The sequence below is a fragment of the Labrus mixtus genome, chromosome 19 (assembly GCF_963584025.1).
Source record: "Labrus mixtus chromosome 19, fLabMix1.1, whole genome shotgun sequence".
In the NCBI taxonomy this organism is placed as follows: Eukaryota; Metazoa; Chordata; class Actinopteri; order Labriformes; family Labridae; genus Labrus; species Labrus mixtus.
The window spans coordinates 4,024,386-4,045,000 of NC_083630.1; the positions used below are offsets into that span (position 1 = coordinate 4,024,386).

Below are 20,615 nucleotides of genomic sequence, written 5' to 3' on the forward strand. Positions count from 1 at the left end.
AAAAAATACTACTTTGACTCTTGTCAACTACTTACATACCATTCTTATTACAGCATATTAAAATATTTTCAGGAAAACCGATCAATGAATGCTTTCGGTCAAAGTATCCACTATTTTAGCTAGCTAACATCCTAACATGCTAACTGTTAACTTATTAAAGTATTCTTAATAAGCAGTTAGCTTCCTAACTAGCCTTGTTTTTTTATACCGCAACTGTTCTCGTGTTTAATTATGTTTTACCTGTTGTTGGACCTGAAGATGTTCACGGTAATTACAGTAAACCCAGTTGATAATAAAACGTGTAACGTGCGCGTTATTCAAATACAAGCTGACGTCACGGACGTTAAGCAGGAGGATTCTCATTGGTTGTTTTTTTTCTCAATTCTAACTGCAAAATTGTATAATTTTTATTTATTTTATTTATTTAATAAAATGGAATATAAAAAACGAGAAAGGGAAACCCATACAGATATTTATTTTACTATCATTTATTTATTTAAGTTTTTTTAAAACTTTATTTGATCAAAATTCAAAAACAAAAACAGGTAAAAAAAACAATACAAATTGTAAATAACAACACTGTACAACAAATATCAATATGAAATCACAAAAAAGAACTGAACAAAACAACGGGGACGGTCAGCTATTTGGGGGGTACACATTAAAATGTCTTGTTGTTTTTGCCAATTTATTATTTGTGAGGTTTGATTAGTGGTTAAACATTTTATTTATGTAAGATGTAATGATTAAGAGAGTAACAGTGGAATGAAGAAAACAATTAAAATATAACCCTAATGATACACAAAAAAAGTATTTCTAACCTTAATATTTACAGTCTATCTATGTTTATTACCAACCATTCATGGATTCTGTCTAAAAAAAAAGCTTCACAGTTTTATAATAACCATAGAGAATATTTTCCTGAGATTATATCTACATGACTAAATGTTCATTCACTTCTATCTGAAATAAACCTCGTATTTAAGAGTTCACTGCATGGATCAATGTCGTTCATTGTTTTGAAACGTCCTTTCATTTTCGACTTCTTGCGGTTATTTTTTAATGGTCAATTCCTCAGAGGTTTCCGTAGTTTTAAGGCGATACCATTGATATAAGGATATGCCTTTGAATTAGGTCCGTGTGCTTTCTGTGCTCATTTCATAAGGACTTAGAGCTATATAATATATTGTTTAAAATATAATACAACTCAAAAACACTTTAGAAGTGTATAAAGCGAACGAATATAAGGACCAATATAACGACCTGTTTATAACACACCCCCGCGGAGTACAGTGGTATGACCCGAGAGGTAGGAAAAGACCTGTAAGTGAGACAAATCAAGCCTGTGACAGCGGAGAAACTTGAGTTTTATAACAAATAAACACCGAACAGAGGTGAGTACTCCTTCTGAGCGTACACTTGCCCTCAGTGACACTTTTTGATGAACCGCAGCGCCATGTTTTACCGAGCTGTCAGTACTATTGTGCGGAAATTGCAAAGAAGATGACCACTTGCTAGCGCTATCGTTAGCTTCCTGCTAGCCTGCTAGCATGCTAGCCGCTGCCTCTGAACTAGTGGGACTCGGATCAGGAAGAAGTAGCATGCTAGCTACAAGCTGGCTAGCATATTTTAGCCAGCCATCCTATTTTGGGATTGGCATTCCGCTAGCTGGTAACCTTAACTTAGCTGCCTTTATCATAAGTGTAAGCAGGCTGTTTATGTACAGACACTTCCGCTGTGCGTTACAAGACAAGCTTCGGAATATGTGATTTGGTTTGTAAGGAAATCCTGCATGATGATGATGATGATGTTGCAATGTTTCCCTGACGTGAGATCAACTGGTATGAATGACGAGAAACACGGGGCCCAGTTTCTCCTGTACTTGCAGGTAACCTGTGAGTCTTGTAACACAGATATGAAAGTTTATATGATAGTGTATGGAGCAGACTCGATAAGTGCCCATCTGATCTCCTCTGAGCACAGTGTTTATCTCATCTGTTGCTAACATATGAGGCTTTGAGGCACACTTATATCTGTGTGTGGACACTTTTGACTTTGCCCTTTCTGCAGAAATCTTTCCAAATCGGCTTCATTACATTTGTTCCGACACATTTCCAGAAACTCAAAACTCAATCTATATTTGAATAGCACTAATTCATAACAAATGTTTTATCAAGACACTTTACAACAAGGGCAGGTCAAGACTGTACTCATTGTTCTATTATTTATAAAGACCCAACATTAATCCTACATGAGCACTAAGCAACATTTAACAAGTTTCAGTGGTAAGACAAAACTGCCTTAAACAGGCAGAAAACTGGAGCAGAACCTAGGTCTGCTCCATTATGGCAAAAGATGTAATCCTGATTATTTTAAGGATATTGAGATCCTGATTATTAAACACGGTGATTGATTTTACATCACCTGCATTTATCAAATCTTAAACGCTCATAACACTTTAACATTCTGAACACTTTGAAAACAAGCAATTCATGAAAATAAAGAAGTGAGAAATGTATAAATACTGTAAAATCCAGGGAATAGGAAGCACTTTTAATATCTAATTTTTCATTGAAAAGTGCGCTGCATTTTTATAGACCGTTGTGAACAGTATAAAATGCTGACACGTACCGAGTGAAGCCCATCATCACACACTGCACACGACCTGACGCGATTGGAAATGAATCCCCATTCATTGTTTATTGCCCCATGTGCTGGGATACATAGTGTCACAGACCAGGCTCGCTGCACGTCTTTTTAACATCTTTTCTCCTTCATTAGCTCATAGTCGTGCATTTAAAGAAAACGGTGGTGTACAGTGTCCGTAAATAAATCTTGTGGAGCGCACTGTTGATTAAAAGAGTCCTATGTTAAATTTAGCGAGTGACGGCGGAGGTGGGCAGTACGACTCGCAGGCTGTGGGTCTGTAGGCTAATTCACAACTTTCCCCATAGTCTGAGAGCTCATCTACCGTACTTTATCTCGCAGGAGTGAAAACTCCACAAAGCGAAAACAGATGGTTCAGAACGAGCAACACAGCTGTACACAAACTGCACGTTGTAGACTTCGCCGAACCCGATAGAAATCATCACGCGGGAAGACCTTTTTTCTCTCTGGGAGACCTTTCAAATCAGACTGGGACTTATGTACCAGTGCGACTTATATTCTGGATTTTGAGGTAGTGATGATTTACAGCAACGACAACAAACGCTGAAGCATTTACCACATATGACTATACCTATCATCAAAAAGAGTGAAACACGGCACTCAGCACAGCAATGGTTTAATCTCGATGATCTCATTTCATGATTGTGGGAAGCCTAAAACGTGAAATTGAAACTCGATTAATTGTCCAGCCCTAGCAGAACCAGACTCATGTTGAACAGCCATGTGCTAGAGGGAGATGCAGGGAGAGAGAGAAAGAACAGAAATTAGTATAATAGATGTGAAGGCCTTTGGCTGCATTGTCAGTAATAATGGTACAATGTGTTGTATTAGCAGTAACAGCTGCGTATGATACTGTTATATATAGTATAAAGACTGATCAGGGAAACAGGGCGGATGGATTATGTAAATTAAAGAAGTTATTACTACTATAGAAATTACTACTTTGACAAAACTACAGCTGCACGATTTAGGAGAAAGAGAACATTTTAACTTGTTTTCTGTCTGCTGTAAATAGCGATAATAAAAATACAGAAAATCAATGAACAGAAAGTCAAACCAAATAAAATGTAAAGGTAAACAAACACAAGTGAAGTGCATGTTGGCTATAGCTCAGTTTGTATCTCTACCTGCTGTTCTTCATGTTTACACAATACTTGTTATTGCAACACGCCCCTCCTGAAGCCAAAAAAAAAAGCAGTGTTTGTTTGTTTTTTTAAATGCTAAATTGGCACCAGTTAATCTGAAGGTAACTCATAGTTTTGTATCTTTGGCTTCATGACTGCATCAACATGTTGTTGAAGCATGATTATACCTGGGCTTCCATCAAACAGGTGAATTGGCAAAAACTGAGAGTGAGAAACAATTTCTTCTTAAATTATTAAAAATTGTCATTGCAAATGCTCGTATTGCGATAACAATGCCATGGTGATTTTCTGTACAGCCTTTTTCAAAACTCCACAAATGTCTTGCAAAATAAAACACAGCACTCAAAATCACATTCTCTTTCCTCAAAACGGATTCCTCCCACCAAAACAATTCAGACAGCTGTTACATGCTTCTTCTGTTTTACAGAGCATCAGATAAACAATGACAGAAGTTATACATTCAAAACACTGACATCAAGTGTTCATGTATGTTTTGGGCTTCATGACGCCCTGCCTCATACTCAAATGCAGACATGTGGAAATAACTTCCTTTTTATTGTTGTTGTGACGTGCAGTGTTTTTTTTGTTGTCCCGAAATAGCATTTACAGTAGGGCTGGGCGATATATCGATTTTTTAAAAGATAAATTAATATATTTTTAAACTCTCTCTATATTCTTTAACTCAGTAGAATGCCAAATGGAGCAGCAAGAAATTCAGTGATTCAGTGATTAAGAATGATAATTGAGTGAGACCAATGGAGGTGTGCTTAGAAGTTTAGCTGCCTGGAGTCGTGTTGTTGATGTGTGAGCTTCAAGTTTTCAGAACTGTGTGCCTGGTTCCACTTTTTGTGTGTATAAAATGGGGAAAAACGGCATTGCTTGTGTCATACCTTTGGGTCACATTGCCATATTTTAGCCTGATTTTCATCTTAGGGGATTCAGCTGTGGGGAACATTATATATCTCCTGTAACTGTCCAAGGTCAGGTTGATGAAAACTGGTAATGTATAATAAAGAAACAGAAACTGAAGAGGTCAAAATGTAACTGGTTTATGATTCAATTTCCCTTACTCACTTCTGTTTTCCTGTGTTTTCTTGTCAGGTTGAAAGAGAAACTGTACAATGTCCTTAAAGCCGCGGGTGGTGGACTTCAACGAGACATGGAACAAGCTACTGACGACAATCAAGGCCGTTGTGATGCTCGACCATGTGGAGCGAGCCACGTGGAATGATCGGTTCTCGTATCCTGTCCAAATGTAGCTCCATGTCGAAACTATTAATCGACAGTGCAAGATTCACTCAGATCTGTAGAGCAGGGTTTATGGATAAGACGTCACACAGCTAGCTGCTCATCGGTTGTGATTCTAGACTCAGTTGGGGCCCTAGGCAAAAATCAATAGGCAACTGCTTGGGGCTCCAGACCAGTAAGGGGGCCCCTGAGGGCTCACAAACTTAAACCAAAGCAGTCAGTGGCCCAAAAACTCTCGTTGCCCTGCTAGTTTGTCAATGAAAGAGGAGTAAGCATTGGCTGGCAGACATAATGGTGATGAACACCGGTTGGAGGGCCCTCTACTGGTCTTGGGCCCCAAGCAGTTGCCTGCCTTTGCCTTAGCACCTCTGCTGCTCATTACAGAAGACAGATGATAGCTTTCACAGAGCAGAATTGATTTGACTTTTTCCACCCAACATGGTCAATTTATTCTTAATAATTGCTAAGATTTACAATCTTCTAATGTTTTTATTAAACATGAGTGATGTGTTAAATATCAGTGTCAAAAAGGGAATCCTGTACGTAGTATCTCATACATCGTATATCTTAATGAACTACTTGTTTACCTCTACATAATCGAGTCCTTATTATATCTCCTGAATTCTGACATCAGAGACATTTATGCCTTGTGTGTCGCATACCCAGAGCCTCTGGGAGAACGATTATACACAGAGACCAAGGTGTTTCTTGAGAACCATGTTCGGCAGCTGTACAAGGTGAGCTCTCCAGCGGCTGACGAATAAGAAGAATCTGTCGAGCACATGTTTTGTTAAATTTCTCTGCTATGCTTCTTCTGTACCACCGACCGAGCTGCCATGCCTGTGTTTGTGTTTTACAGAAAGTCCTGGAATCAGAGGAGAAGGTTTTACTGATGTACCACAGATACTGGGACGAGTACAGCAAAGGAGCTGACTACATGGACTGCTTGTACAGGTAAAAGTGCTGCCTCACTTTTATTTTTTTTTACCTGATATACTAATAAAGTGCATACGATGTCAGTGACGCACTTCGCTGATTCATTAGCCCTTTTCAGGATGCTAAGTGCCGTAACTAAGCTCAGCCGTCATCACGTCTTTTTACATTCATGTAGATTCTGTGACGGTGTAATATCGGCGTCCCAGTCTGTGGGTTCACACTACATTTCAGTAGTGCTGAAGCACGGCACAACTCCCCCACTGTATCGCTACAGAGAGGGAATCACTTCATCCTCCAATTACGCTGCCGTGACATTCAGATTGAAGGTTGAAACGTCACGTGGGTGTCAATTAACAGCTTGAAGCGACACTCCAAATAGGGCTACTGTTTTATTTGTTTTTTTTAAATAACCATATGGCGCTACAATGTGTCCAACAAAATAAAACTTTACGCTGCCTTTAATCTGCCATATAGTCCCTCTGTTGTCTCTGGATATGATGAAGCTTTTTTTAAATAAAGTTTAACAATGATTTGGTTTTGCATGCTTCTTTGTTGTCAAATGACGGCCACGATTGCAGTCAGCTGTTTTCAGTGCGGTGTGTTCAAGTATGACTTTGAGCCCAGGAGACGTGATCCAGAGCAGCTGTCCGTCTCTGTCAGCGTCGGTCCTGTTAAGTAGGCTTGGTGTACTAATTCCATCACAAGCTGCAATATCTGCAGCTTTTACACACTTCAAATATTATTACCTTGAAAAGTGTAGTGTGAAGTGCCAGCAGGCATTTGGTGTGTCCTGATTTATTCTAAATCAATAGTCCCTTGGAGAGCTTTCAGATCTATTTTTATGTGTACTTCCCACCAGACCGTCTTTGCATACGTATGCCTTTGTAATTTATTATGTCAGTGAGAGCAAGGGAGAAAAGGAGGCGGCTGGCTTTAGTGATGACATAGCAGTGTTCAGTTCTTAATATAGAAGCGTGTGGCGGCTTGTTCTCCTCAGCTGATGTCTCGTGTGAATGTTTGTGTCCTGTCAAACACACATCACCGTGCCGTGGAGGTCGGACTCGAGTCGACTGCTAACTGAATCAAAACGCTTTGTTGAAGCCTTCATTCAAAAGTCTGCCCCCCCCCCCGAGACATCACCGCCAGTGTCCTCACCTCAACACTAGCCGCTACCTTAGCTTTCATTTAACCCTCGCTAATGCTGTTTTGTGCTTAAAAGTGTTGAGTGTGATTAATACGCACAGCTGCAAATAGTACACATCACATCAGCTTGAGGACTCGACAGCCATCCAAAAAAAACGGTAAATGGACTTGAGCTTGTAAATCGCTTTTCTAGTCTTCTGACTGCTCAAAGCGCTTTTACACTGCAGGTCACACCTACACATTCACACACTGATGAAAGAGGCTGCTATGTAAAGTGACCATCAGAAGTAACTAATCCCATTCATACACATTCATGCACCGCCACCAAAGCAGAGGGAGCATATCGGGGTTAAGTGTCCTGCCCAAGGACGCATCGTATATGTTAGCTGTCCTGCTCCTGACTAACTCGTTGGTTTCTTTAAGAAAATGTTGAAACAGCAGAAATGTGTTGAAACACACATTTCAGCATACGTGTTTCGACATTTGAGTTGTTCTCATGAATTTATTACTGCAGTTTGAAAAGAGAATTCCTCATTGGTGTGTGAGACAGAAACACAGACTTCTTGTCAAAGCTGCATTAACTGTTGACGGATCCCTTTTGTCTGTCTGACGTTCAGCAGTGATCAGGTAGTGTGCACTGATAATATCAGAGCTTTTGCAGGAAACTGCGGCCCATAAAGGTTTAATGAGAGCAATGAAACACAATCATAGAGTAACTGTGTGTGTGGGCTGTACAACCCAAACAACGTGCTAAAGTGCACTCGCTGTAGCTGCAGACTTAGCGATATGATTCTCAGTGACCTTTTCTTCTTGGAATTCTTTTTACACAACACATTTTTTAAAAATATAATTCAAAAGAAATTTACAGCTTAAGTCCTTCCAGGAATGCAGAACTTCTTCATTTCGCCTCATACAGTTTTTTTTTAACCCCCCAGACCACAAAGGAGCTTCAGATGAGCCTTAAAACGAAGTCTCTCTGACCAAAACACTGACAACACTGAAGATAAACATACACAGAGGAGGAATACATTATTAATGATCTTTTTTTCTGTGAAGTTTGAGTCAAAGATACGTTTATGTTTCAGTATAAAAATAAAAAAAAATTAAAAGAATTGACTGTACTAAAGTTTTTGGTATGAAGAAGAAAGATCCAGAAACTTCCCTTAAAGGATCAATCAGTGAGATGTGTAGTGAGTGAACTGATAAAGTGATCTTACTATCTGATCAGACATTAAGGAAACATGCTATGTTGAAGTGCTGGCTTCTCTGACAACAGTGCAGCAGTCAGTATGTCCTCCTTCTAACTTTAGATTCTGCTCCTGAATGATCTGGATTTGTTTGGACCAGAGAAGGTAGGCGGTTTTAAGGCGACCCCCACACGGCCGTTTTGGACGCCCCTCGGTTTGTCAGATATGAGAGCAGTTATCAGGTCAAACCAACAGGTGTTGCAGCGATGGAAGTGGTTCAGATAGAAGTGATTGTACCCGACCTAAAAAGCCTCTGCATGTTTCTAATAAGCTCCACGAGCAGAAACGTGCTCAAACTAGGATCAATATTGGCGATGCTTTTGAAAAATGGAGAGAGGTTAGAACACAGAAAGGTTTACAGACTGATGTTCAAGACACCTGCGGACGCCTTCAGTTGAAATATAACTTGATATTTCATTTAATTGTAAATAAACAGCTTCAATTATGTTTATATTTCAGCGCACCACTCACTCTAAAAAAAAAAAAGTTTTTGAATTTCCTTTGGTGTAAAGCTATGAAATAGAATCAGCAGCTCAGTTCACAGAATCATCCGTGACTAACGCGAACGGTCTGAAGAATTTTTAACCACGTGGCTTCACTTTTTTTCAGAAATGTCTGGTGGTGTGAAAAATCGTAGAAATACTACATCCTTACACTGAAGCTGGTTTAATGAGGAACCTCCCATTTCCTGGAACGCCAAATGAAAACACATCCTGACTGTTGTATTCTGAGAACAGAGCTTTTCAAATTAAAAGAGACGTAATACCGGTAACTGTTACCGTCTATTACAGAAGTTTTTTCACCAGAACTTTTAACTTAGACATGATACTAGTGAAGTCCTCGGTACTCAATGTTGGGCAATAAGTTGTTTTTCAATCACCAAAACTTGTAGACAATCTCCTGAACACTGTCTAGATTGCACACCTGTCCTCTCCTGGTACAGCGTACAGGTGGTTAAAAAGTGCAGCTCCTGCTGGGTGCAGTGGGTGCAGACTCTGTCCTCTTTGGGGAGCCCAGTCTGCCTGTGGCGCCCTCTCTCCATGGCGAGGCCGTGCTCAATGAATCTGTACGTGGTCAAACATTTCCTCAGTTTTGGATCAGTCGCAGCACTCAGATATTCTGCCACTGTGTTCTCTGTAGGGCCAGATAACATTCTAATTTGCTCTTTATTTTGGTTGTTCTCTCTCTCTGTCTCGATATGATTGAAGATCTGCATTTATTTTCTGAAGCTTCAGCACTTTCCCATACCATTCATCATTAAAACAACTGAGATTTTATCGTCATGAAACCCGTGATATTGAAAAGTATCAAACTATTACAAATTGGCAACCTAACTTTCGACTGTGATATTTATAAATGCCATAAAAACATCTTCTGCTTTCTCGTTAATTGGACAGAAATAAAGAGACACACGGGGCTTGAACTTGACACTCAATAGCCCCAGAGTGAGTCAGTGACGTTAGAGTAACTAAAGAGCGACCGGCTGACAAAGCTTAATGAGTCTGTGTGATTGAACTCAGCCTGCAAGTAGTCGCCCCCTCGCAGTGTTGAGGTACAATTGTCTCTTGACTTGCACACACACACACACACACACACACACACTTACACGAGATAATAGATGGCACACCCTTAAACTCCTCCTGATGAAGTTGATATTTTAACCACCTGCCTCTCTTCGTTCAGGTATCTCAACACTCAGTTCATCAAGAAGAACAAACTAACAGAAGCAGACCTGCAGTACGGCTACGGGGGAGTGGACATGAACGAGCCGCTCATGGAGATCGGAGAGGTATTCACTGGTTTTACCATATCATAATAAAAACATTCCCTGCATGTCAGTAGGATTAATTACTAAAAGTATGAAGAGCATGTGCATGGACTACTAAAGACATGAGTTAGATTCAGGTTCTGGGGTCCAGTAACCATGGGTTCAAGAAGTTTTCACCCGTTAAGCTGCAGTGATTGTGATATGCTGTCATGTTTTGTCGTTCCAGTTGGCGCTCGATATGTGGAGGAGGCTAATGATCGAACCCCTTCAGGCTGTCCTCATCCGGATGTTGCTAAATGAGATCAAAAAGTAAGTTTTTTCACTAAAGATGAGAGGAGAAGAAATGCCCGCACACTCCCATGATTCCCCGCCAGCCTCAACTACATCTTTTGTTATTGTTTTGACTGAGAGCCCCCTGGTGGTGGAATTTACACACTGTGTCTTTAAGAGTGTTCCCACAGGACTAATCACTTTACTGCTCTGTGAAATAACACTTAACAATGACTTGTTCTTTTCTCAGTGATCGCTGTGGCGAGAACCCCAACCAGAAGGTAATCCACGGGGTCATCAACTCCTTTGTTCATGTTGAACAGTACAAGAAGAAGTTTCCACTAAAGGTGAGAGGAGAAACAAACGGCATGCTGGATTAAAATTAAAGTTTGTTTTATGTTCACAAATATTCTTTTTGGGGTGTTGAGTCATTCGTAGAAAATGTAAACCGTAAGATCAAATTCTCAAGCTTCATTTTTTCGAGTTGCTAAATGTCTCACCTGCCCCCGATTGACACAATGATTGACATAGTGATTTTCTTCCCTGTTATGAGTCGTCCACTAAACATTCAGCAGCCGTTCCTGTCTTATGTGCTTGAATACTAAATCTAATGCGTCCTGCATCCCCTCCCTCCTGTGTTGCAGTTTTATCAGGAAAACTTCGAAGGGCCATTTCTGACAAAAACAGGAGAGTATTACAAACAGGAAGCCTCCAATTTACTGCAAGAATCCAACTGCTCACAGTATATGGAGAAGGTAGGACAGATGGACAGATAACGCCAGTATGTGCATGCCGTGTATGTCTGAGCTGCCGTGTTATACGAGGAGCTGAAATTACAAAGTCATGTTGTGGTTTCTGAACATAAGAAAATGCTCCTCAGCAAGTTTCATTTTTGATGACTAAAACTGGGACTGTTGCTAGAGATGAGTGCGTGCGTGCGTGCGTGAACTGTTGGGTCATGTCAGTGACATCTGAGTTTTAATCTGAGTATTAGCTCTACCGTTAACCTCGCTATTGGTTACATCACAGACCCCCAGACAACCCCCCCCCTCTCTCTCTCTCTGTTTCTCTCTCTCTCTGTTTCTCTCCCTCTCTCTGTTTCTCTCTCTCTCTCTGTTTCTCTCTCTCTCTGTTTCTCTCCCTCTCTCTCTCTCTTTCTCTCTGTTTCTCTCTCTCTCTTTCTCTCTGTTTCTCTCTCTCAGTCTCTCTCTCTCTCTCTCTCTCTCTCCCCCCTCTCTCTCTTTTTTTCTTTCATCCTGGCAATAATCGGCTCCCTCTGATAGTTTTATCCCTCCAGCCTGTAAACAGGATCATCGTAAAGGCTTTACTCAGGCATTAGGGCACTATGTGATATGACCACAACAGACTCTGTGGTAAAGTTCAGTCCTCGCCTGCCTGGACCAGCTCGGGCCCCGGGGGGCAGCTGTTTTGTTTTCTGTCCTTAGATATCCTTGTGTGCTGTGTGTCAGGTGTGTATGAAAATGTAAAGGTTTTTTTTACACTAACAGATGCAGTAAATGGAGGGAATAAACTGAAATTCGACAGCTAGATTTATCTTCTCTCTCTTCTCTTCGCTCACTTTTGTACCATCCTTTATATTACAGTTTCAAGAGTTTTTACTGTGTGAAGTTTTACATGCGCTTTACCAGATGCTTTATAATCTCTGTTTGGAAACTAAAAAGATTCCAACAAACATTCAACAGCCCCGCCTCCACCAAGCGGTCCGGTTTTATTACCATCGTATATTCGGCTTCATCAAACCTGCACATGTATTGTAATATTCGTAATAACGCTGCGCTCCTCTTTCAATCTTTCTCCCGTTCCAGGTTTTAGGGAGGTTGAAAGATGAAGAGATGAGATGTCGGAAGTACCTGCACCCCAGCTCCTACGCCAAAGTCATCCATGAATGCCAGCAGAGGATGGTGGCAGATCACCTGCAGTTCCTGCATGGAGAGTGCCAGAACATCATCCGGCAGGAGAAGAGAGACGGTCAGTACCAGCACGATCCGCTGTGTCCTAACGAATGGATGTGTTTTGATGAAATCATTTCTTTTCTACGCTGTGATACTGCGATCAAATTGAGTGTCCTGCTGGGTTTTTTATTTTCTGTAGACATGGCCAACATGTACACCTTGTTGCGAGCGGTGGCCAGCGGGCTCCCCCACATGATCCAGGAGCTGCAGGTCCACATCCACAACGAGGGCATCCGAGGCACCAGTAACCTCTCTCAGGAAAACGTCAGTACTACAACACAGCATGCAAATGTATGGCCCCATTGCTTCAACTAATACCTGATTTACACTCCTTCACACAGGAACTCATGACAGGTTGTAGATCATTTCAGGATTTTCCTTAAACTGGAAGTTTTCTTTGTCAGGGTGTTCTCTCACAGCTAAAAGTTAATTTTATGGTTTGGGTGGGAGGATTCTGCAGAAGTGTTCAGCAAGACAAACATTAAAAGTAGAAAGTAGAAAACAGAAAACTGAGGTGAGCTGTGAAGAGTTTGAAGCCGAGAAACTTCACACCACCAACTAGTCTGCGCTAAATGCTCCAGACTATTGCCGTTATTTTACCAGCAGACTGACAGTGTGTCATTTGCGTTAACACCTGCACCCCCTGGCACAGATTGAAGAGTTGTGCTTTGGCACGGTACAGTTGCTCATGCACGAGCGCGGGCACGCAACACTGACATCGAGTATAATCGATCCCCGTTCTTTTATTATCAAGAAATCTCAGAGTGTTAATGACTCAAGATAAGCCACATAGGCAGTAAAGCAGCTGTCATGTTCTCTGTGTTGTTTATTAATGTGCGTCAAGAATTCGACTGCTCGTCCCTTTTTTTTAGTCCCCCTGTCTTGTAAACTAATCACACCTCATCATCGTGCTCGGGCCCGGTTAGTCCTGGAGCAGTGTGAGTGCAGGCCAGCGGGGAGTGGGGAGAAATCGTGCTTTAGCATGGGAGAGTGTGAGTGCGCCTTGAATCCCCCTTTAAGTGTTGGCTCTGCTCAAGCAGAGGTTAAACCAAAAATGTTTGAAGTAGTGTCTCAAAGATCAAAAGAGAATATGACCAGGTAAATTAAGTGGAGTCGGGCTGAATACAGAAAAGTGTCAATGAGGCAACAGCCCCCTCACAGAGATCGATTATTTGAGCTGCTGTAAAAATGTTTTATTTGTCAGCAAACCTCGGCTAACTGTCTCTCCCTCCTCTCCAGATGCCAACCCTGTTTGTGGAGTCAGTGCTGGAGGTTCACAGTAAATTTGTTCAGCTCATAAACACAGTTTTAAACGGAGATCAGCACTTCATGAGCGCACTCGATAAGGTAATCAACCCCCATACTCCAACAGATGATGGAAATGTGCTTCTAGGACATTCCTGTTTTATTTTCTGTGAATGCATTACAACAGTCATACATTTGTAGTTAAGGTTTGCAATCCGTGTTTGATTTAATTTGTGGCACTTTGGTTTCTTGTTTCTCAGGCTTTGACGTCAGTGGTGAACTTCAGGGAGCCTAAGTCCATCTGTAAAGCCCCTGAACTTGTGAGTACACACACACACACACACACACACACACACTCACAAATGCACATGACACACACACACACACACACACACACACACACACACACACACACTCACAAATGCACATGACACACACACACAGTTTCATGCACAGTGCCCTGACCAGGTCATGTCCCTCCTGGTGTCTCTCCATCCAGCTGGCTAAATACTGTGACAATCTGCTGAAAAAGTCTGCAAAGGGAATGACGGAGAACGAGGTGGAGGACAAGCTGACAAGCTTCATCACAGTGTTCAAGTACATAGACGACAAGGACATCTTTCAAAAGGTGACACGAGTTCTTCTTTTGGTGCCGCTAAATCGTGTGATATTCAGATATGCAAAACTGGTGTTGAGCTTAAAATAGTTCATGGCGCGTGGTGTGTCCATTTTTAGTTCCATCATCATCCTTAAAATAAACTCTTTGAGTAAGAAGTCCTGATTTTTTTTGTTTTCCAGTTTTATGCCAGAATGTTAGCAAAGCGGTTAATACACGGTTTATCATTGTCGATGGACTCAGAAGAAGCCATGATCAACAAACTAAAGGTAAACTCCGAGCTGGATGTTCATATCTTCTGCTTGTCTGTGACACGATCGTTGAATCTCCCCCCGTGTGTCTCTTATCCTCGCTCTTTCTTTTCTACAGCAAGCCTGTGGCTACGAGTTCACGAGCAAACTCCACAGAATGTACACAGACATGAGTGTGAGCGCCGACCTCAACAACAAGTTCAACAACTTCATCAAGACACAGGAGACAGTGGTGGACCTGGGCATCAGCTTCCAGATCTATGTATTACAGGTGAGGAGGCCTCACCAGGACTCCAGGATTTAACGCTGGGTGTTGTTTTTTTAGATTAGGATTCTCTCTGTGATTGTCTACAGATGTCTCTATTCTACTAAAACAACAAACGTCAACAACAAAAAGCAGCTTCTTGTGAAAACAAAAAACGATGAATGATGCAGACGTGACCTAAAATTGTGACGCTGAGTAAGATGTCTGCTGAAAATGTTTAGATTTGCATCCTGCAGCCAGCTCTCTGATAACTCTGAAAATATTCCCAATACCCAAATACAGTCAAAACGGAAGATAAGGCTTTGTCTCATCATGGCCTTTTAAGTGTTCAGTTTAACTTGAAACAGAGGAGATACACTGGCTCTGCCTTTTGAGAAGAACGAGCAGGTCAGAGTGTATAATTTCCTGATTAAAGGCTCTGTTTAACTTCTTTCTCTTTAACCACACCGGGGAATTACTTTCCTCTGACTCACTTCTTTCTTCTGCTGCAGCCTCTTACTCTCTAATGTGTTGGTATCTCACTTACACACTTTAGCTGCAATGCATCAACATTTACTGACTGAAATGGTTTAGCTTTAACACTTCCAATTTATCTGTGAGTGAGGCTGCTCACTCTGTGTTTGGTTCTACCAATCGCAGCTTTAGTTGCCATGTTTTCAGTTTTTTTGTGTAATCATGTGGTTGCAGGCCGGAGCCTGGCCCCTCACACACGTCCCTTCCTCCACATTCGCCATCCCTCAAGAACTAGAGAAGAGCGTGCAGATGGTGAGTCGAGCCCCCTGTGGAGCACAGCTGTAATGTCAGTCGTTGTTTGTTGATGTTTAGTTAAAGGAGCACGTTGAAAAAATCTCTCCTTCTCCTCTTTCTGCAGTTTGAGTTGTTCTATAATCAGCACTTCAGTGGGAGGAAGTTGACCTGGCTCCACTATCTCTGCACAGGTAGCACAAACACACAGACACTGCAGCTTCTTTTTTTCAGAGTTAAAATGTTGAAATAAATATTTTTGAGCTTAAAGGAGCAATATGTAACTCTGGCACCTAGTGTTTAAAATGGGTACTGCAGTCCAAATTCAAAACATTGTAGAGAGCTGTCTCCCCCTGCCCCCTCCTCTCTAGAGTCCATGCTCAGGTTGCCATGTGGTGGACACTGAAGCTTCAGTGTTTATCCAGCTCTGCATGGGTCTGTAAACCTTTCTGTGTTCTAACCTCTCTCCATTTTTCAAAAGCATCTCCAATATTGATCCTAGTTTGAGCACGTTTCTGCTCGTGGAGCTTATTAGAAACATGCAGAGGCTTTTTAGGTCGGGTACAATCACTTCTATCTGAACCACTTCTCTTGACCGCTTCCATCGCTGCAACACCTGTTGACCTGATAACTGCTCTCATATCTGACAAACCGAGAGGCGTCCAAAACGGCCGTGTGGGGGTCGTCTTAAAACCGCCTACCTTCTCTGGTCCAAACAAATCCAGATCATTCAGGAGCAGAATCTAAAGTTAGAAGGAGGACATACTGACTGCTGCACTGTTGTCAGAGAAGCCAGCACTTCAACATAGCATGTTTCCTTAATGTCTGATCAGATAGTAAGATCACTTTATCAGTTCACTCACTACACATCTCACTGATTGATCCTTTAAGGGAAGTTTCTGGATCTTTCTTCTTCATACCAAAAACTTTAGTACAGTCAATTCTTTTAATTTTTTTTTATTTTTATACTGAAACATAAACGTATCTTTGACTCAAACTTCACAGAAAAAAAGATCATTAATAATGTATTCCTCCTCTGTGTATGTTTATCTTCAGTGTTGTCAGTGTTTTGGTCAGAGAGACTTCGTTTTAAGGCTCATCTGAAGCTCCTTTGTGGTCTGGGGGGTTAAAAAAAACTGTATGAGGCGAAATGAAGAAGTTCTGCATTCCTGGAAGGATAAACAGTGTGACTTGTTGCATCACAATAATCATAATAAAAAAGCACACCCAGAAAAAAAAGGATGTCGAGGGAATAAAAAGAGAGTAAAGAGGTTATTAGCTGGTTAATGTTTTTGTAACTTGCTCGTCTCAAACCAGGTGAAGTGAAGATGAACTACCTATCCAAGCCCTACGTCGCCATGGTGACCACCTACCAAATGGCTGTGCTGTTGGCCTTCAACAACAGCCAGACGGTGACGTACAAGGAGCTGCAGGACGGCACACAGATGAACGAGAAGGAGCTTCAGAAGACCATCAGGTCCCTGCTGGATGTCAAGATGCTCAACCACGACTCAGAAAAGGTTGGAACAACTTTTATGTGCAACTTGAGGAAGTAGATCCAAGAACTGCAAATGATAAGAAGCTCTGTCAGCATGGTGGTTTGTCAAGTGATTAAAATAAAGTCAGTCAGTGTGAGCAACCCTTCCCTCCCTGCCTGCACAAACATTTAATGAATGGTATGTTTCCCTCTGCTCTCAGGAGGACATTGAAGTCGAGTCCACGTTTTCACTAAATATGAGTTTCACCAGTAAAAGGACAAAGTTCAAGATCACAACGTCCATGCAGAAAGACACGCCACAGGTTGGACTTTTCTCCTTCTATCAAAGTCTTGTCATGCTGTTTGGCTTCCAAACACGTGGATATTAAACGCTTTCTGTGTGATCTTTAGGAGATGGAGCAGACGAGGAGCGCCGTAGACGAGGACCGCAAAATGTATTTACAAGCTGCTATAGTGAGAATCATGAAGGCCCGCAAGGTGCTCCGACACAACGCCCTCATTCAGGAGGTGAGTGAGACTCCATTCAACACCTTTTCTTTTTTTTGTTATATTTTTGCCTTTTTAAGAGAGGACAGCTGAAGAGAGACGGTAAATGTTAGGAGGTGAGAGAGTAGGGGACGCTGCGTGTAAAGGCTCAGTTTTGAACCCACGACTGCTACCATGAGGGCAACAGCCTGTGTACATGGGGTGTGCGACATTAACGTTTGGCTACTCAGCGCCCCTCAAAACCTTTTCTTTATTTCTACATTTTCAATTAAAGTAGCTGTCAAAGGGATTAAGTTTAGGCGCTGGTTAGTGTGCGCGCCCAATATATGGAGGCTGTTGTCCTCCAAGCGGGCGGCCCAGGTTCAAATCCAACCTGTGTCCAACCCTATCCACTGTCCTATCTCTACAATAAAGGCACAAAAAAGACCAAACACAAACCTTAAAATATCAATAATGGTTTTAAATTTAGAAATATTTCCACTTGTACATTGATTTATCTTAAAGGGTTGTTATAAATAATAATATTCTAATTATATATGTATGTTGCAGATATAGATTAAAGAGGCTGTACATTGTATGAACAGTGAAATAAGTGTCTTTTTAACGTCCCTGTGTGCAGGTCATCAATCAATCCAAAGCCAGGTTCAACCCAAGTATCAGCATGATCAAGAAGTGCATCGAGGTGCTCATCGACAAGCAGTACATCGAGCGGAGCCAGACCTCTGCGGACGAGTACAGCTACGTGGCGTAGGCAGGAGAGCCGAGCGAGGGAGCGCTCACACTCAAAACACTCGCCTGTGTGACTGACTGGCAGAAGCAGGTTTAAAATACGTAACAAAACAGACTCATTCATCCTTTTAGGTTTTGGACTGTTGCTGTCTGCTGAGATTTTTCTCCGGTGACTTAAAGCAGGACTGGTGCCTCCCATCTCTGAAAAACAAAACATAAAGGTCATCGTGTCACGTCAGACAGCCAGCTAACACCTCCACACACAAGACCCTCCTCCCGACCCCCCCAGACCCCCGACCCACCTTCTGATTTTTAAGCTGTTTACAACATCACCAGTGCCACGCACCCCCGTGCGTCAAACGACAAAAAGAAAATGCCTATAGCCGTTGGAGAGAAAAGAGCCGACAAACATACGACCCGACCGGAAATAAAGGAAAACGACCCCCGGGGTGAAGACTTAGTGGTGACATCAATGACACATTGGTGGAAACACCTTTAAAAAAAAAAAAACATGCTTTCTTTTCTCACGTTTGCAGTTGTTGTGTGTTTATTTTTCTTTCTTTGTTAAATGTACTGAAGTTAGGAAAAAAATATTGTAATAAAACTGGTATACTGACTATTGTATCTACTTTCAAATGTAAAGAAAAAAATGAGGTGACAAACATGATCCTGCTGCTTGTCAAATAAATAAATAAAAACACTGAAAGGTTTTATGTAAACTTTCGTCTGGAGTTTTCATCTTTTGTTGTTGTTGTTGTTGTTTGCTAATCAGTTTTGTCCTGAAATGTTACGACAATGATTCTGTCATTCTCCTCCTCGTGCTGTTGTATCGCCGTAAACCAGTGGTTCTCAACTGGTCTAGCCGCAGGACCCACCACCATCTCCTTAATAAGAAATCGTGGCAACTTCAACCAATGAGATTTGTTTGTTTTTTGGGGCTTTTTGTGCCTTTCTAAATGGAGAGATAGGACAGTGGATAGAGTTGAAAATCAGGCAGAGAGTGTAGGGTTTGACATGCGGGGAAAGGAGCCACAGGTGGGATTCGAACCTGGGCCGCCCGCTTGGAGGACTCCAGCCTCCATACATGGGGCGCGGACACTAACCACAACAAGATTTGTTTTATGAAAAATGGTGCAGTTTGGACCTCAGACGGTGCAAAACATATAACAGAACAAAAAATAAACAAAAGGTGATTTTTAGGCTTTTCAACACTAAAAACGACTCCACGGCCCACTTTTGTGTCCCAACCCACCAGTTGAGAACCACTGCCGTAAACAATCTTATCAAGATGATCTGCTGTCAAGAAATGATGGAATAGCTAGATATGAGTGTAAGTCAAACCTGGATGAAATACAGCAAAGTCAAATCTGTATCAAACTACGGCAATAAAAGAAAAAATTTGTAGCACTTCTAATGTGACAAATATTTTCAAAAGTAAACAAATTGATTTTTCCACCTTTCCGACCAAGAAGAATTTCAGAAACACTGACGCTCGGCTCTAAGAACAGGAACATGGGAGCATACTGAAACTGAAACTAATGATGATAAGCTGTTTAGTAAGAGACCAAAGATCACCCACACTGCTGTCTGAGTTTCAAAATGACATCAGTACTACTCAGTAGCTGTCTCAGGAAAGTCCAGAGATAAAATGAGTCAGTTAAGTGAACATCATAACATGATATTTTCATTTTAAACAGGAGTTACTGGTCTACTGTTGTAGATGTGGTCATCGTATAGCTGTTTCATTTTACAAAAATGTAAAAATAAAAATATTTAGGAGCCAGTTTTTTTAACTTCTTAAACTCCAGTTAACAATAAGTCTGATTAGTGAATCTCAATAACCCGCTCATAATTAGCATAATTAGGATAACATCACCTTGTTACTGAAGCAGCTTATGGAAAATTATATTTGATTGCCTTCACTAGTTTTGAATTGCATGAATGATTTCCTGAACTCGCTTAATCCAAGTATTTAATATACCTGTAAACTTTTATTTAAAAAATAAGTGTGCCATTAACTAAGATTATTCCTGCATGCCTGAGTGTGTATGGTATAGAAAACATTTATCAAATATTTAGTTAGTAGCTTTTAAAGGGGCGATCAGAGTGGATGGACGTGTGACAACAGAAACACGCGCATGCGCATTCAGTAGGCCTACGCGAGGTGAGCCAGCTGCGGTGTCGACAGCTGTCCATGGTGCTGACGCAGACAAAACATGAACCCAGTGTTTAAGGTAGAAATTGAACCTCAAACACGGTGGCTATATTAAAAAAACACACACCGCTTTGTTCCGTTATTCACGAGGAGGCGTTTTAGATGTTTACATGTTATTGTCACTAATTATCGACACAAACGGGAAAAACAGTAAGCATAAAGAAAGCCT

General features: G+C 41.4%; 1 protein-coding gene and 1 long non-coding RNA gene across 3 annotated transcripts; both read left to right on the forward strand.

Moving 5' to 3' along the window:
- Positions 1-1,261: 1,261 nt before the first annotated feature.
- On the forward strand, positions 1,262-18,950 carry cul2 (cullin 2). Of its 2 annotated transcripts, none has more exons than XM_061064289.1 (21): positions 1,262-1,394; positions 4,914-5,052; positions 5,695-5,797; positions 5,920-6,014; positions 10,070-10,175; positions 10,381-10,463; positions 10,675-10,771; positions 11,069-11,179; positions 12,251-12,413; positions 12,537-12,688; positions 13,637-13,744; positions 13,903-13,962; positions 14,142-14,270; positions 14,441-14,527; positions 14,628-14,780; positions 15,462-15,539; positions 15,646-15,712; positions 16,836-17,038; positions 17,217-17,318; positions 17,407-17,523; positions 18,122-18,950. In XM_061064289.1, the coding sequence occupies exons 2-21, from the start codon at positions 4,934-4,936 to the stop codon at positions 18,251-18,253; spliced, it is 2,265 nt and encodes a 754-aa protein (XP_060920272.1). In that variant the 5' UTR covers positions 1,262-1,394; positions 4,914-4,933; the 3' UTR covers positions 18,254-18,950. The 2 variants fall into 2 exon arrangements, with proteins under 2 accessions (XP_060920272.1, XP_060920273.1); XM_061064290.1 differs by having other exon boundaries at positions 12,537-12,661.
- Positions 15,719-16,468, forward strand: LOC132994126 (uncharacterized). Its single transcript, XR_009676623.1, has 2 exons — positions 15,719-15,890; positions 16,054-16,468. It is a non-coding gene; the product is annotated as an uncharacterized LOC132994126 (long non-coding RNA).
- Positions 18,951-20,615: the final 1,665 nt, after the last annotated feature.